The 17,114-nt window shown below is 45.2% G+C and overlaps 1 protein-coding gene across 1 annotated transcript in view; it reads left to right on the top strand.

The window, feature by feature from the left end:
• LOC147446564 (glutamate receptor 3.3-like) overlaps nt 1-17,114 on the top strand; it is a 102,168-nt gene that overhangs the window by 39,726 nt on the left and 45,328 nt on the right. The window contains exon 3 of the mRNA XM_086525764.1: nt 2,778-3,188. Within this exon, the coding sequence (XP_086381890.1) occupies nt 2,778-3,188 (411 nt within the window). The remainder of the gene's footprint in view (nt 1-2,777; nt 3,189-17,114) is intronic.

The following is a 17,114-nucleotide window of genomic DNA, read 5'->3' as shown; positions in this document are numbered from 1 at the left end:
TTTGCCCTCTGTGATCAGCTTACAGCCATTCTGGAAATCTTCTACATAACAGCCATTCGGATTGAAGCGAACCTGCAAACCATGCTCAACCATTTGTCCAACAGAAACAAGATTCTTTGTAATGTTTGGGACATGAAGTACATCTGCTAAGTACTTTGATTTTCCACTCTTTGTATTTAGAGGTATGCCCCCTACATGAGCAATGGGGTGAACTGTGTTATCTCCTGTCTGCACATAGCCTGACATATCTGGTTTGCGCATATCTCTAAACCACTCTCCACGAGACGTCATGTGATTAGAGGCACCTGAATCCACATACCAAACATCATCTTGGGTGGAATTCTCTGTAGTCATTGTATTCATTACATGCTGCATAACAAACATGCGCTCGCTTCTGCTGTCATCTGCATCTCTGCTAGTAGATGCATAGTTGCCCTGTTCTCTCTTTCTACTTGCTTTTCCCTTTGGACAGTCACGTGACATGTGACCTTTTTCACCACAAGTCCAACATTCTCTGCTATCTGCATTATGTTGCTGCTTGCTTGATTCTGCACCACGACCTCTTTGACTCCCCTTGCCTTGAGACTGGTTTCCCCTGCCACCTGTATTGTTTTGATTTGATTGACCTTCTCGAAATTGGCCCCTGCAACCACTTGGGCCTCGACCACGACCTCTACCTCTGTTGGAGTTAGAATAGAAGGCCTGTTCATACCTATTTCTGCCACGAGAAGAAGATGTGTCAAGACCAAGGTTCTTCTCCTCAAGAATAAGCATAGAAATAAAATCTTGGAACACAGGGATGTCGTCTCTTGTATTCATGGAAGACCTGAAATGTACATACTTATCTCCTAGACCATCCAAGCATGCATGGACAATTTCATCGTCTTCCACTGAGACTTTAATAGATCCAAGAGCTTCAATGATACTCTTGATCTTCAAGGCATAATCATTGATGGAGAGGTTGTTCCTCTTAACCTGATTTAGCTCCGACTTTAGTTGAAGCTTCCTGGCCTTGGTGTTCACCTCGAACACTCTGCCTAAGTTTTTCCATGCAATGGTGGGGGTTTCAGCATCTTGTAGATAGCCCATCATGCCATCTGTGATGCTCATAGAAAGCCAATACATCACTTTGCTCTGGCCTTGTTGCCAGTCCCTCAAAGCTTTTCTTTGTTCTGCTGTAGCATTTGCTTTAGGAATCTCTGGTTCCTTTTCATTGTCTCCTTCTACATAGTCCCAATAACCTTTTCCTTTTAGGAAATTTGTTATTCTGAACTTCCATGCAGGGTAGTTATTTTTCTCAAGCTTCTCAGTGACAATCTGACTGAAACCGTCAAACATCTTGAAGCACTAAGACAAAATAGCTGCAATCTGCAAAAACCTGCAAATCTGTTGAACCTGCTATCGTGGTACCTGTAACGCTTTCTACACTCAACGAGTGTCCACAATCAAGCGTACATACAACCACTGTACTTGTACAATAAATCTCTGTGTACTGCACTTTGGAGACCTGTTCAGAAACGAAGTGGATTGCGAACGAAGAGATTGTGATACTCTTGCTCTCTTAGCCTCTCTTGCCTGCACTAGGCTCTGATACCGTGTAAAGAATGAGGATGCAAGAGAGCTACACAAGACAAGCACAAAGCACACAGAGATGGAAAGCTTATCTTCTTCTTCACTAAGAAAAGAGAGTACAAAATGACTAAGTGCTAAAACTGAAAAGTAGCACATATGTACATGCGGTCACTAAGTGTGAACTCGCTAGAAGCGTACTAAGCTGACACTATAAGTGTAGTCCGGCTATAGAATCACTGGCAGAGATCCTCCGTGTCGGTCACCTAACGCCCCAATGAGTAAATGCCGTAAGCGGCCAAGACCCGTAGTAAATGCCAACTCAAGATGTAAAGCTCGACATCTCAACAACAACACACACACACACACACACACACACACACACACACAAGGTCTTCATCTTCAAGGTCAAATTGCAACTAACCTAAACACCTTTAAGCAAGATAGGACTCTCACCTAGATCCATATAAACAAGACAAAAGATTTTGTTAGCATTGGATTCATATTATAGGTGTCAAAGAGCCTATCAATTGTTATTCACGTCAAAAACTTAAGAAGTATTAGATTACCTATAATCTTATTTAATACAAATTTCAATAGTTTGAAAACTAGCTAAAAGTTTTTTGCAAAACAATGATTATGCATTTAACAAAATATAACATAGAGAGGCAAAAACTCTCCAAACAATGCTTCTTTTAAACTTTGAGTTCATCATTTTCCTTATCTTTATCCATGTCATTATCTGTATTGGTTTTCACCATTTCCTTTATCTTTCTCCAAGTCATTATCTGTCTTGATTTTCATCAAAAGACCATTACCCCTTTTGATGGACTTAGCTATAAATTTTTATGTAAAAAATTTTATTAGATTTTTTATTCACATAACTAATGTTGATCTTTAGATTTGTATAATTCAGAATTTGTGAGTAGAGACAAGTAGGTTGTTTTTTTTTTGAGCCTAATCAATCCCTTTACAAAAACAAACCCACAAAGCAAGAGCTTCTCTCTTTTCTCTCTCCTTTAAAAAAAAAAAAAAAACTATGGGTACTAGTCCAAAGAGTTCTAAAAAAAAGTGATGCTATGCAGTAAGAAAAGCTAATCCTTGTTTCATATTCAAGTATCTAGCACATTTAGGGGGCTTGGAGACGAGTACCCAACACAAACACAACAATAAACCAATCATTAGCATAACAGGCATTCTGGGTGCAGGTATGGGAGTGCAGGGACATTGTGGGACTTTTTGAAGCCATTTTCAACGCAATTGTGGATTGCGTTACTTGCTTGTTTTGCGGTCACGGGGGTTGCTCTCTATTTGCTAGAAGATCGAAATCCAGATTTTGCAAGAACATCAAAGAACAAGGGAGGCAGTAGTCATGGCGGCTCTTCTTCTACACAGGGTCAGGCAACTCTTCCAGCAAGTGTGGCAGCCACCAGCTCTTTCCCTTCACCCTCTCCTTCTCCCTTGTCACCCAGTCCTCCTACCGCCCCCCCAACTGACGCAGACCATGCTGCCCCTACCCCATCATTGCACCATCACAACCCCAATCTCCTCCCTCCTGCCGGTGATACCCCCATTCATCATCGAGCTTCCCACAAACGTCGCATTATGAATGCCTACTGGTATGCCTCTTGGAATTTGGTACTCTCCCTGTGTGTGCGAGATGAGATTTTCCCCACTTCAATTAGCATTATTTAATTGGCAAGAAACTTACTTTTCTAAAATTTGCTTTCAATCTTGCTAAACTTTTGGACACTTTTGTATGTTAGGATGCAAAACACATATATCTCTGTTAAAATGCACATGGGAAAGTAAGAGAACAAGAAAGGAAGAATTTTTACAAAAAATGGGAATTAGAATCTAAGTTTCAAGAAGAAATAGACCATACCCCTAACGGTCTCACGGTTTCGTTTCCAAACCCCACTTACTCATATATTGACACTTAAGCCATTCTCTAGACCATTCCCCAAGACTAGTAACATTAAAATGCTATCCGCGCTGTCCTTATATGTACTATGAAAAAGGGCTCTTAAAAATGTATGCATGTGATGTGTGCTTGTGTGTACATTCGCGTGTCGCACCTTATGAGAAGGGGATCTTCATGTGTAAGTATGTCTTACGTCTTTGAAACTACATGTATGTTAACACCTATACATGTGCACATATACATACACGTATCTACGTATCTATGTATGTGTGTGTGTGTGAGTTGTGGTGGGTCGTCTCCTAGGTAACGAGGACTTCTTTGTGGTTGTGCCTGGCCTTGTGAGGCTAGTCTCTCTTGTTCATCTCTAGAGTTATGACAAAAACTTTGTACTATGCAAATCTGATGTTTGCTCACGTGCTTGGAAGTTTCCGTACGACGCATGAGTATCCGTACCGCATGGTCGTAAGGTATACATTCGTACGGCCCTGCTTACACAAATATGGTCTAGCCCCTCAAATTTTTTTTTTTTGTAGCCTATACCTTGAGTATTTGGTCTTTGTGCCCACTCCCTACGCCATTTTTCATAAATTTGTTAGGCCCTTTATCCTTAGACCTAGGTACAGTCCCAAGTCATGAAGTAATTTTCAGATGCTTTTTATGGTTTTAAAAAGTTTCTTAGAAAACACCTTGAATTTATCCAAACCGTGTGATATGATTTGAAATACATGTTGGAATTAGGGTTGCGGGGAAACACACACAGCTTGGAGAAGACGAAGGAAGCTTAAGGCACACAACAGAGAGTATATTCGGCACACGTGGGCTCTCTCCCTCTACGTTGCTCACTCTCACATGGTATCAACGTGTCGAAAACGCTGGAGGAAGAGAGAGGAGAGAGAGAAAACGCTAGAAGGAGTGAAACGCTACAAGCAAGCTCTCAATACACAATTATGCTGTATGGAGGACACGAGTATGCGCAATCCTTGCCTACCATCAATTGTGGGAATGGTTGAATGATTTAACCATTTCGGCTACTCAGCCTACCCTTCCCACCGCCACTCAGGATCAGATCGACGAGTGGGTGGATCGAGACATACGAGTCTTCACCTTTCTTATGATGAACCTCTCGAACCGCATCATGAAGGAAGTTTCCAGTTTCCAAAGGAGGAGCATGCACATCCATTGTGGAGATGGATTCTTGACCAGTTTGAGGAGACCTCGTTTGCCAAGCGGATCACACTTGAACGGGAGTTGTACAACGTCCAGTTCAAGGATTTCAACTCACTTGATGGGTTGACCCGTCACATGCGGGACGACCTTGTCTCTGCCGGAGGCGACATCACCTCGGCACGTATGGCTGGCCTCTTACTATTCAAGCTTCCCCCACGCTTTGATCTCTACTTTTATAGCTTGCTCACATTTGGATGTACCTCTTTTCCTACATGGGACAAGATTCTCCCTTCCCTCAGACAAATTGAGGGGCACTCCGCATTCAAATCAGGAGGTGCTGTTGATGCTGAAGGAGCCTTAGTCGCTCAAGGTGGTAACAAGAAAGGCAAATGTAAGAAGAAGAAGAAGAACAAGGACATTGAATGTTACTACTGCCACAAGAAAGGGCACAAAAAATATGAATGCAGAAAGAAGAAGCGAGAAGAGGCCAACAAGGAGAAACAGATAGTCTCAACTGCAGTTGCAGCCTCTCATGAGACAGCGGGGACCGCTCTTGTCGTGACGACGGACCACGCTCTTGCTACATCGCAGTCAGACACTTAGGCTGTTGACAATGGAGCTAGCACTCACATGACTCCCCGACAGTCTTGGTTTAGCTCTCTCAGGGAGACTCATGGGTAGACCGTCACTATGGGTGACAACCATGACATTTCAGTGTCTGGTGGAGGCCAGATCACCCTCTCCCATTCTACCTTAGACTCGAAGTTCAGCTCAGTAGAGACGCTCTATGTTCCGAACATGGCCTTCAACCTTCTCTCTGTGTCGAGTTTGGATTCTCAGGGAGTTGACATACACTTTGAGAGTGGCAAGGTGACCATTACTGATTCTACGATAGGTACTATTCTTGCACGCAGTGACCGCGATGGATCCCTATACCACCTCACTGCTCTTCTGTCTCGGACCTCCGAGTCCTTTTCTCTACGGCATGCGCGATTTGGACATCTATGCTATCAGTAGCTCTAGCAGGCTGCTAGGACCTCTATCGTGGAGGGTTTACCCGCAATACGCTCTTCACCAGGCGTGTGCGAGGCTTGCCAATTAGGCAAGCAACACAGGGCTGCCTGTAACAAACTTGGACACTCCAAGTCAAGATTCTACTGTGACACAGCAGAGATTCACTTCAAAACAGTTCACAATTTACACTTGATTCGACACGGTCCGGCGTATTTCCGTGCCTAGAGAGAATGGCCCCAAAGACTGGCACCCCTTTCGGTATTTCTGTTTGTATTAATCTGTGTTCAAAGTACAAGAGAGTGGGAGGGTGCTCACTCTCAGACTCTGTGTCCAGATGCTCTGAGAAGTGAGGCCTTGCCCACTTATTTATTGGTTACAAGGGATGCCCAAAAGCAGAGCCCCAAAAGCAGTAAGTGAAAAGCCTTCAAAAATAAAGCAACTATCCCCAAAAGCTGCCAATTTTCAGCCAACGTAATTCCCGGAAGTCTGTACGCTTTGCCATGTCAGCAAGTCAGCGCAAAAAGCGGGATCTTCTGTACGGCAGTCAGCGTGAAAAGTGGAGCTCCTACGGTACTGCCACGTCAGCCTGTCGCCGCGTTTTACGGGACTGTACCCTGTTGTGTTCGGGCATGCCACATCACCAGTTTGTGACATACCCCCCTCTTGAAAGCATTATAATCGCCCTCGATTACGTCTACAAAACAGAAAGAGGCCATAAACTGTCTTAGCAGACACTGACTGTTAGTACCGACGCACTAGGAACAACACATCTAGCACATGCACCAATCGACAGTCACATCACTTGACATCACAGGACATCATGTCACGAGGACGTGGCAACTATTAACTATGTCACGAGGACGTGGCAACTACTAACTTTAGTTGTTGGTTTCTTTCCAAGGGGTTTTGTTTTATTTTTGAGATTCTCTTCTTGAAGTAGCAAACGGTCGGACATTGTATGGCCAATGTGAACGGTAGTTTCACCCGCAGATGGGTAGTGGTCGGCACTGGAATTCGTATGGTAAGAGGATGTTTAGGCTCAGAGCAAGATCATATAGGTCCCCCCGTCGCACTCAGCAAGTTGGTGGATACTAGGAAGTGAACTCAATAAAGGCCTAAAGTCAAGGTGTGACTACCAATAGAAAGTATCCGACAGTTGGGCCACATTGCACTTTTGGATGCGGTCCCAATGAGGATTGATGGTCAGATGACCACAGGGAGCCCAACGGAATCATTTCCTAAAATTTAGGGAACTGCTATTTTGGGCCACGAAATGTGTTCGCGTCATTACCTCCGGTATGACTAGGGGAACACTTTACAACGCTTCCGCGAAGTCAACTAAGCGACCAGTCGGGAGATTTTTAAGTGGCAGACCCGAAACGGGAAAGGTCTGTAAATGCGCCAAGTGGCACACTCTTGTGCACTTTCCTCATGCAAGAAGAATTGGCGCTGAATTTCATGCTGGGAGAGGCCTCATTTGCAAACTGTCAGGTTAAGAGCTATGGAGTGCTTCCTTTCCCTCTTATGTACAGTACGGTGCCAGGAGTGATGCCCTGCACGCTATGCACTGCTCTCTCTCCCCCCTATGAGCAGTATGTTATGCCCCTCTAGTGGGCTTTTCATTTGACCAATGTACAGTTATGTAGGTTCATGCGCGATTGCCGAGGCAAGAGCCTCTTGCACAGGTACTGGATTAGCTAGCGGCTAATTCACCGCAGGTACAGGTGAACTCGGAGAGGTTTCACGTCAGAAATCTCGTTCGATCAAAGGGCAAGTAGCTCTACAGGTGCGGGAGCTCGAGGTCTTGCTACAGATGCGACCGGCATGCGAAACGGAGCCCAAAACAGGAAATTACAGCCTGCTGTGTATTTTTGCAGTTTTAGGGGTTCGGCCCTAAACGGACCCTAGTACCCCCAGGAGGTTTGGGGACGCGAGGGGACCGTTGTACAGGTGAACTGGCGCGTTTTCGGGGCAGAAAACAGAGAATTCAGCGTGCTGTAGATTCTCGCCAGGTTTTGCAAAGTGTCCGTATGCGTCGGGAAAGTCACCTATTACGTGGGGATACTGACTGTGAAGCGTCCTAGTACAGTTATGCTGCCGAAATCGGGCAAGAACAGGTGTTTCTTAGCTTTGATTGTGCGGAGCAGCTCGTAGGAGATCACAGGTTTTATTCCCTTTATTAAAGAATAAAGAAATACCGAAAGGGGCGCCAAATTTGGGGCCTACAGGTTGTCGGCGTCTGCTCGGAGCATTCTAGCTCCCGAGCCGTGTGTACTTAGGTGTTAATCCCCGTTACAGGTTACCTTTGCAAAGTACTCTGTGTGTGTCTAAAGTAAAGAATTTCGGGTGAAAGCCAACGCCTACCGCCCGAGGGGCTGGTTTCATGGTTCCATTGCCGGGATATCAATCACTTTTTCCTCAAAGAGTGAGCTTCGGTTGTTTTGGGTAAAGACACAGAGTGCAGGAACACGGGATTACACTATGACCGACAAGGGGAAGGGCATTATGGAAGAGGGTTCCTCTTCAACGGACAGGCAGGAGATCCCTATGGTTTTCGAGATTGGCGAGAGCTCACGACCACGTCAGTCTGTACCTCCTGTCAATGTGAATGTCCCTCCAGTAGTACAAGGCTTTATGACTGGGCAACTTGAGGATGATGCGTTCAAAACTCAGTTAGTTGCCACGATGAATGTCTTTTCGCAGCTGGTGCAGAATCCAAGGTTTATGGAGTTCTTGCGAGCGCCACCAGTGCAACAGCAAAATAGGCAACCTACGCCGCGTACGGAGCTTGTTGATGCTCAAGCCCAGGTACTTCATGCGGCTCAGGAGGAAAGGGAACACTCCTATGTTGCGGAGTCAGGGGCTCCAAAACAGGTTCCTACTGTGCCTGAACAGGTGGCTAGAGCGCCCATTCCACAGGTTATGCCAGTTCAGCCCGCCACCTTTCAGAGCTAGCATGCTGTCTTGAATGGACAGGGAACTGGATACCAGGCAATGCACTCAGTTTTTCCACCACCCACGGTACATCCTGGGTATTTGGGGGGTGGATCAGTGTTCCAAAGTATGGCTGGTTATGCGCCTGGAAGTCAGCCGTACATGCCGGGAACAATGTTTGGGGGTATGCAAGGCATCATGCCAAACCCCATGTATGGTAGTATCGGCATGCAACAGGGTTTTCACTGCAACCAGGGCCAGTTTGGGGTGCCACAGGGTCATTTTGGCATGGCTGGTTTTTCTGGACAGCAACTAGATATCGCACCTCTGACGCAAAATGTGAATGGCCAAGATGTGCCGATCATGCCTACCACAGTGTCCATGTTGCAGACCATCCCTTATGACAACTTGGGGGCACTAGAGAAGCCGAAGGCTTACAAAGAAGGTGGTGCAGCTGTAAAGTTCAGTACCTTCAGTGGTTTCGAGGATAAGACGAAGGCTCTTACCTTCCTCCAGCAGTTTGATACAACTTATGCGGGAGGGAATTTTAAAGAGGCCTCGGAGGTCAGGAAAGCTGCCACTTTCTTAAAGGACAATGCGTTTACATGGTGGACCATATTGTTAATGCAAGGATAGGCACCCGCCACTTTGGTTTACTTCAAGCAAATGTTTGCATCTGCTTGGCTGTCAAATGAATTTGAAAGCCGACGTCATGACAGATTGGCACCAGCTTACTTCAGCTTCGTGCAAGAGCTTGCTGGAGTACAATAGGAGGTTTTGTAAAGCGTTACTCTCAGTGACCTCCTACAGATTTGTGCCATTGAGAGAGCAGATAGAGAAGTACTGTTGTGGGTTTCCTAAAGGGCTTTGCGACTACTGTACAAAGAACAGAGTGGCTACCCTCACTCAGCTTATGGAAGTTGCGAACACTGGTCTTGCCTTGTTGAAAGGAGAGGATAGTGGATTTCCGAGCAGCGACAAAGGAGGGCAGCAAAAGAAAAATTCAGCGAAGAAGCCCTTTGTGAAAACGGCTCGTGATGCGTCACAGGGGTCAGAAAAGGCCACCAAAGACAAGGATTCAAGCGGGACCTCTGGAGCGTAGGCAAAGAAACAGAAAAGGAAGCCTTTTGTGTGCAAGTCGCTCGAGGAAAAGAAGGTCCTAATGGCTGAGAACAAATGCTTTATATGCGAGCAGCCTGGTCACTTTTCTATCAATTGTCCACAAAGGAAAAGACCAGCTGACTTAGAGGATAAAGAAGACCAGAAAGGCAAGAAGCCTAAACCCACGGCAGGTATAGTACCAGACATGGTGGGTGACAGGCCCATCATAGATGCCAGTGAGTTATGCAGGACATGGGGTAAAGTTAGGGATCAGATGGCACTCATCTTCTTTGATCCAGGTGCCAAAGCCAACTTTATCTCACTAGAGTTAGCTATGAAGCTGGGCATCAGAGCTGAAGAGATGGGGTACACAGCAGAGGCAGGGTTGGCATGTCCTGGCCACTCAGAGTGTGTTACTCCCATCATTGGAAAACTGCGTCTGCATATTCAGTTGTATGTGGACACAGAAGAGTTTTACATCATGCCGTTGGAAGGTTGTGACGTCTTGTTGGGGATCCCATGGATGTTCCGAGTGCATGGAGTCGTGGATGCCTACAACAAAAAGATCACTGTACAACATAGGGGCAAAACTCACATCTTGGATGTAAAGCTTAAAGGAGAGTCAGTCCCTATTGTATGTGCTTCTGCTATCACTTCTGTAATAAAGAATCATCTTTCTGTGTACTTGATTTTTGCACGTGATGTCTCAGATACTGATCAGTCAAATTTATTTGTGTTAGATAAAGAAAGGTCAGCATTTTTGCAAAAGTTTAGTGACTGTTTTTCTGATTCATTACCGTCGCAATTGCCGCTAGAGAGACCTGAGGACCATCGGATAGATTTGGTGCCAGGGTGTAGCCCACCAAATAGACCTCCCTACAGGGTTAGTGCGGCGCAGCAGAAAGAGATTATGGGCCAGGTTGAGGAGTTATTAGAGAAGGGGCTGATTGAGCCTAGTTCTTCACCCTTTTGCTCCCCAGTGCTCCTAGTGCAGAAGAAGGATGGCTCATGACGCATGTGTATTGATTACCGCGCGTTGAATAAGAATACCATTAAGAATAGGTTTCCTATTCCTAGAATTGATGATATTCTCGATCGTTTAGAGGGTGCTGCAATTTTCAGCAGGATAGACCTTAAGAGTGGGTACCATCAGATTCGTATAAGGCCAGAGGATGTGCACAAGACTGCGTTTAGAACGACATTTGGTCTTTATCAGTTTCTAGTGATGCCGTTTGGGCTAACAAATGCTCCTGCCACGTTCAACAGAATGATGGACCGGATTTTCTGCTCGCATCAACAGTTTGTTGGGTTGTTCTTCGATGACATGATAGTGTATTCGAAGAATGAAGAGGAGCATAGGCGTCACTTGACCATTGTGTTCGAAGAGCTGCGCAGTCACAGGTTACTTGTCAATCCTAAGAAAAGTGAATTCTTCCTCGAAGAGATCCACTTTCTTGGCCACATAGTCTCAAAGGATGGTGTTAGAATGGATCCCGCAAAGGTCGAAGCTATCAAGACATGGCCAGACTTGAAGACTTTGCACGATGTCAGAAGCTTCTTGGGATTGTGTTTTGTAGAGATAGCATCGCCTCTTCACGCTTTGCAAAAGAAAGAGGTCACTTTCAGATGGACCCAAAAAGAGATTTCAGCTTTTAGTCTCTTAAAGGAAAAGTTGGCTTCAGATCCAGTTATTGTTTTGCCAGCTCTCAAGAAGTCATTTGTGGTCCGATGTGCCGCGTATGGCAGTAGCATCGGAGCAGTGCTAATGCAAGATGGACAGTTAGTAGCTTATGAAAGCTGAATTTTGCAAGGGCCAGAGAGGACTATGCAAGTCTATGAGAAAGCTCTTGGCCGTGATTCATGCGCTTTCTAGCTGGAAGCACTACCTCTTAGGTGCTGATTTTATTGTCCAAACAGATCATCAAACCTTGCGATACTTCTTGACACAGTCAAAGTTATCTGAAAAGCATATGCGATGGGCAAACATTCTTTCCATGTTCCACTTCCAGATTATGCATGTGGAAGGCAAGAAGAATATTGTGGCTGATGCGTTATCAAGAAAGCCACAAATTTCAGCTGTGTCAATTCCTTATCATCATGAGCTAGATGACATGAAGGAGCAGTATACTGCTGACGAAGATTTTGCAAGGATCTTTGAACAGTTTCAAGAGAGGCAACATCATGAGCACTACTCCTCAGAGATGGTTTTATGCATGGGAGACTTTGTGTCACTAGGCCACTGCGACATAAGGTCATGGAAGAGAGTCATGTCCCACCGTATGTAGGGCATTGTGGCATTGATGCAATAGTTAAAGCGGTAGAAACATTCTTCTATTGGCCTACCTTGAGGAGAGACGTGGATGCCTTTGTGCGAGCATGCATAGTTTGCCAAAAGGTCAAGTTTGACAGGCAAAAGGCACCAAGGTTGTTACAACCACTACCGATTCCGGATAAGCCATGGGAAAGCATTGCTATGGACTTTATCTTTGATCTTCCAAGCACGCCAACAGGGAATGATGGTATATGGACCATTATCTGCAGGCTCAGCAAGCAGGCCCATTTTATCCCTGTCAGGAAGAAGATAAAATCTGATCAGATGGCACGCTTGTTCATGTACAATGTGTTTAAGTACCATGGTATGCCACAATCGATTATCAGTGATCGTGATCCTCGCATGACCAGTTTGTTCTGGAGAGGATTGTTTGAGAACATGGGCACTACGCTCAAGTTCTCGTCTTCGTTTCATCCACAAACTGATGGAGAGGATTGTTTGAGAACATGGGCACTACGCTCAAGTTCTCGTCTTCGTTTCATCCACAAACTGATGGAGAGTCAGAAGAGGCTAATTCTACTGTCTTAGATCTACTGAAATGCTATGTGTCAGATAATAAGGGCAAGTGGGAATAGTATTTGCCCATGCTTGAGTATGCGTACAATAATACGGTGCATTTGTCTACTGGCAAAGCACCTTTTGAGATTGTTGAAGGCGGCAAAAAGATTCCTCCCATTCTGCATACAAAGGACAAGATCTTTGAGGCAGATCGATATGTTGAGAACATGGATGAGATGTATAAGACGATTGGAGAAGCTCAGGCAAAGCAGAAAAAGGCTGTTGATCGTCACTGTCGTGAATTGCTGTTATCACTTGGTGATTGGGTTCTGTTAAGGTTCAAAAAGGCAAGGTTAAAGAAGATGAAGGGTAAGGAACGGTTGTTTCCTAAGCTCAACATGTGTTACTATGGGCCTTTTCAAGTGCTCGACAAGATCAACGATGTGGCTTACAGGCTGAAATTGCCTGATGCGTGGAAGATTCATAATGCGTTTCACGTGAGTCTTCTAAGACCCTTCGTGGGTGATGTGCCAGAAGATATGCCAGATGAGGATCAGCCAGAAGTTGAGGAACTTGATGAGATCCTGGTACCTGAGTAAGTTTTGGCACATAAGGACAGAAAAGTTAAAGGACAAGTTGCAAGACGCTATTTGGTGAAGTTCAAGAACTATCTGCCTATGGATGCAAAGTGGATGGAAGAGCATTAACTGTTAGAGTCACCAAATGTATTGCAGCTTTACCTTGAAGCCTTTGGGTTACAGCCTACTTATGCCCCAACCCAACGTGTCCAAAGGAGGGGTAATGATAGAGCTAGTACATCAAATGTACATATGAATTCAGTGTAATAGATGGAAATGACAAAAGTATGAAGGCCTCATTAAGTCATTTGTATCTATGTGTTATGACCTTTCTTGCGGATACATGCGATGAAAAAAGAGTGTTGATAGCACAAGATCATCAGTGGCGTGTATTTATGGTATGCAATCGAGGACGTTTGCGATTTCAAGAGGGGGGTATGTCACGGGGACGTGGCAACTGTTAACTATGTCACGAGGACGTGGCAACTGCTAACTTTAGTTGTTGGTTTCTTTCCAAGGGGTTTTGTTTTATTTTTGAGACCCTCTTCTTGAAGTAGCAAACGGTCGGACATTGTATGGCCAATGTGAACAGTAGTTTCACCCGCAGATGGGCAGTGGTCGGCACTGGAATTCGTATGGTAAGAGGATGTCTAGGCTCAGAGCAAGATCATATAGGTCCCCCCTCGCACTTAGCAAGTTGGTGGATACTAGGAAGTGAACTCAATAAAGGCCTAAAGTCAAGGTGTGACTACCAACATTAAGTATCCGACAGTTGGGCCACATTGCACTTTTGGATGCGGTCCCAATGAGGATTGATGGTCAGATGACCACAAGGAGCCCAACGGAATCATTTCCTAAAATTTAGGGAACAGCTATTTTGGGCCACAAAATGTGTTCGCGTCATTACCTCCGGTATGACTAGGGGAACACTTTACAACTCTGCCGCGAAGTCTACTGAGCGACCAGTCGGGAGATTTTTAAGCGACAGACCCGAAACGGGAAATGGTCTGTAAATGCGCCAAGTGGCACACTCTTGTGCTCTTTCCTCATGCAAGAAGAATTGGCGCTGAATTTCATGTTGGGAGAGGCCTCATTTGCAAACTGTCACAGGTTAAGAGCTATGGAGTGCTTCCTTTCCCTCTTATCTACAGTGCGGTGCCAGGAGTGATGCCCTGCACGCTACGCACTGCTCTCTCTCTCCCCTATGAGCAGTATGTTATGCCCCTCTAGTGGGCTTTTCATTTGACCAATGTACAGTTATGTGGGTTCATGCGCGATTGCCGAGGCAAGAGCCTCTTGCACAGGTATTGGATTACCTAGCGGCTAACCCCCCACAGGTACAGGTGAATTCGGAGAGGTTTCACATCAGAAATCTCGTCTGATTCAAAGGGCAAGTAACCCTACAGGTGCGGGAGCTCGAGGTCTTGCTACAGATGCGACCGGCACGTGAAACGGAGCCCAAAACAGGAAATTACAGCCTGCTGTGTATTTTTGCAGTTTTAGGGTTTTGGCCCTAAACAGACCCTAGTATCCCCAAGAGGTTCGGGGACGCGAAGGGCCGCTGTACAGGTGAACTGGCGCGTTTTCGGGGCAGAAAACAGAGAATTCAGCGTGCTGCAGATTCTCGCCAGGTTTGCAAAGTGTCCGTATGCGTCGGGAAAGTCACCTATTACGTGGGGATACTGACTGTGAAGCGTCCTAGTACAATTATGCTGCCGAAATCGGGCCAGAACAGGTGTTTCTTAGCCTTGATTGTGCGGGGCAGCTCGTAGGAGATCACAGGTTTTATTCCCTTTATTAAAGAATAAAGAAATACCGAAAGGGGCGCCAAATTTGGGGCCTACAGGTTGTCGGCGTCTGCTCGGAGCATTCTAGCTCTCGAGCTGTGTGTGTACTTAGGTGTTAATCCCCGTTACAGGTTACCTTTGCAAAGTACTCTGTGTGTGTCTAAAGTAAAGAATTTCGGGTGAAAGCCAACGCCTACCGCCCCACGGGCCGGTTTCACATCACATGACAAATCACATTCAAAAATCATTCCAAATCTCAGACCATGATTAATCTGCAACGTATTTAGCAATCGCATCTAGATCCAGTCGGGACCTCATAAATGCCCAATTAACTAATCCATATTGCAAGCATGTCTATAGAGATTTATGAGACCGAAATGCTGCAGTCATTTCGTCTATCAGTTCCTGCACTTAAACAAGTCAAGTACAAATCAATCAGTATCATTTTTATTATCGGGAATTCCAGTTCATAAAGTCATACAATGGAATACTGTTAGCTCAACAGTATCTCTGAAACCCAAAGGGACATGAGTGACTCTATATCAAATCAAAGTATCGGGGCAATCTATCGATAAAGGAGCGGAGTGACTCCCCTCTTGTCCATACCCGCTGCACTAGATTCACCCATGCTGAAATTGGGGCTCTATCGGAGTAGACTATGCTAAACCGAATGCTTCAAGGTAAAGGTTCACAATCTGAGGAGTATCTGTCAGGTCCTCCTCCTCCATCCACTTCGCATCCAATGCGGGATAATTCTTGAATTTAACCAAGAACCGCCTTATCACTTTACCTTTTATCTTTCTATCTTTATGTGCCAGTATCTGTTCTGGAACAAGTATCTCCTCGCTTTCCTCCACTTTGGGTTGCTCATGTGGCTCCCCCATCATCGGGCACATCGCCTTTCAAAGGCTTCAAGAGACACGTGAAAAGCATTGTGAATTCTCGAAGTATCGGGCAGCTTCAGTCTAAAGGAGACATCATTTATCTTTTCTTTTATTTGGAAAGGTCCATAGTATCTCATGCTAAGCTTTGGAAAAAGCCACTCCTTTCCCTTTTTCTTTCTCAGGCGTGCCTTCTCAAAACGTAAGAGCACCCAATCGTCCTCCTTTAATTTCAAATCGCGACGATGTCGATGTGTTGCCTTTTTGTGTCTTTCTTGAGATTTCTCTAAAGCCTCCCGGACCTTGGCAAAAGCAGTGTCCAAGTCCCTTGTGTATTGGTCGGCTTCAAAAATCTTATCTTTCGTGCTTAAGAAGGGTAGAACCTTCGGAGCACCTTCAATAATCTCAAATGGCGCCTTCCCCGTCGAAGAGTGGATCATGTTATTCTAGGCAAATTCCACCAAAGATAAAAACCTTTCCCATTGAGTCTTCTGATCCGAAATGTAAGACTTCAATAAATCCAGTACGACTGAATTTGCAATCTCAGATTGCCCATCTGTCTACGGGTGGAAAGATGACGAGAACTGCAGCCGTTGCCAATGTTCTCCCAAATCGCCTTCCAAAACAAACTCGTGAAGCGGGAATCTTTGTCAGAGACATTGTCTTAGGCATGCCATGTAATCTGAATATCTGGGCAATGAACAGTCTCGCTAAGTGATCCGGCTTGACTGTTTTCTTCACTGGAATGAAATGAGCTTGCTTGCTAATTCTGTCAATAACAGTCCAGATACCATCGTGCCCACTCTGTGTCTTCGGGAAATAAAAAATGAAATCCATAGCAATACTTCCTAGGGGCGGTTGGGAATGGGTAAAGGGTGTAACAATCCCTGTGCTTTATGCCTGTCAAACTTGACCTTCTGGCATACCAAGCAACTGCGTACAAAATCATCCACATCCTTTGTCACAAACTGCTGACGTGTCAAAGCCTAAAGAATGGAGCCAATGTCACGTGACACATCCCAAATGTGTCCGTTGACAAACTATGTCACCGGGAGGTGTATTTTTCCTGTTGCCTTCAATAAATAAGTACTATATATTTTTATTTATTTTTATTTTTACTTGTTTCCCCAGGACCCTTGAAAAGGTGCAAGTGGACATTGCATGGCCAGTGTGAAACGGCTACGGCCGAATAGGTTTCTCACATCGGGAGTCTGGGTCGGTCAGTCGGGGACTGGTCGGGCCAGTTAGCATTGAATTCTGATGAGTATGGAAGCCTGTGCCCGCCAAATGAAATCTGGGTCACTCGGAAAGTCACTTACAACTTTATAA

This window comes from Adiantum capillus-veneris, chromosome 12 (genome assembly GCF_014529385.1).
Source record: "Adiantum capillus-veneris isolate H3 chromosome 12, ASM1452938v2, whole genome shotgun sequence".
NCBI lineage: Eukaryota > Viridiplantae > Streptophyta > Polypodiopsida > Polypodiales > Pteridaceae > Adiantum > Adiantum capillus-veneris.
Note: the sequence above shows the minus strand (reverse complement) of the source record. Positions and strands in the feature narration are given on the sequence as shown.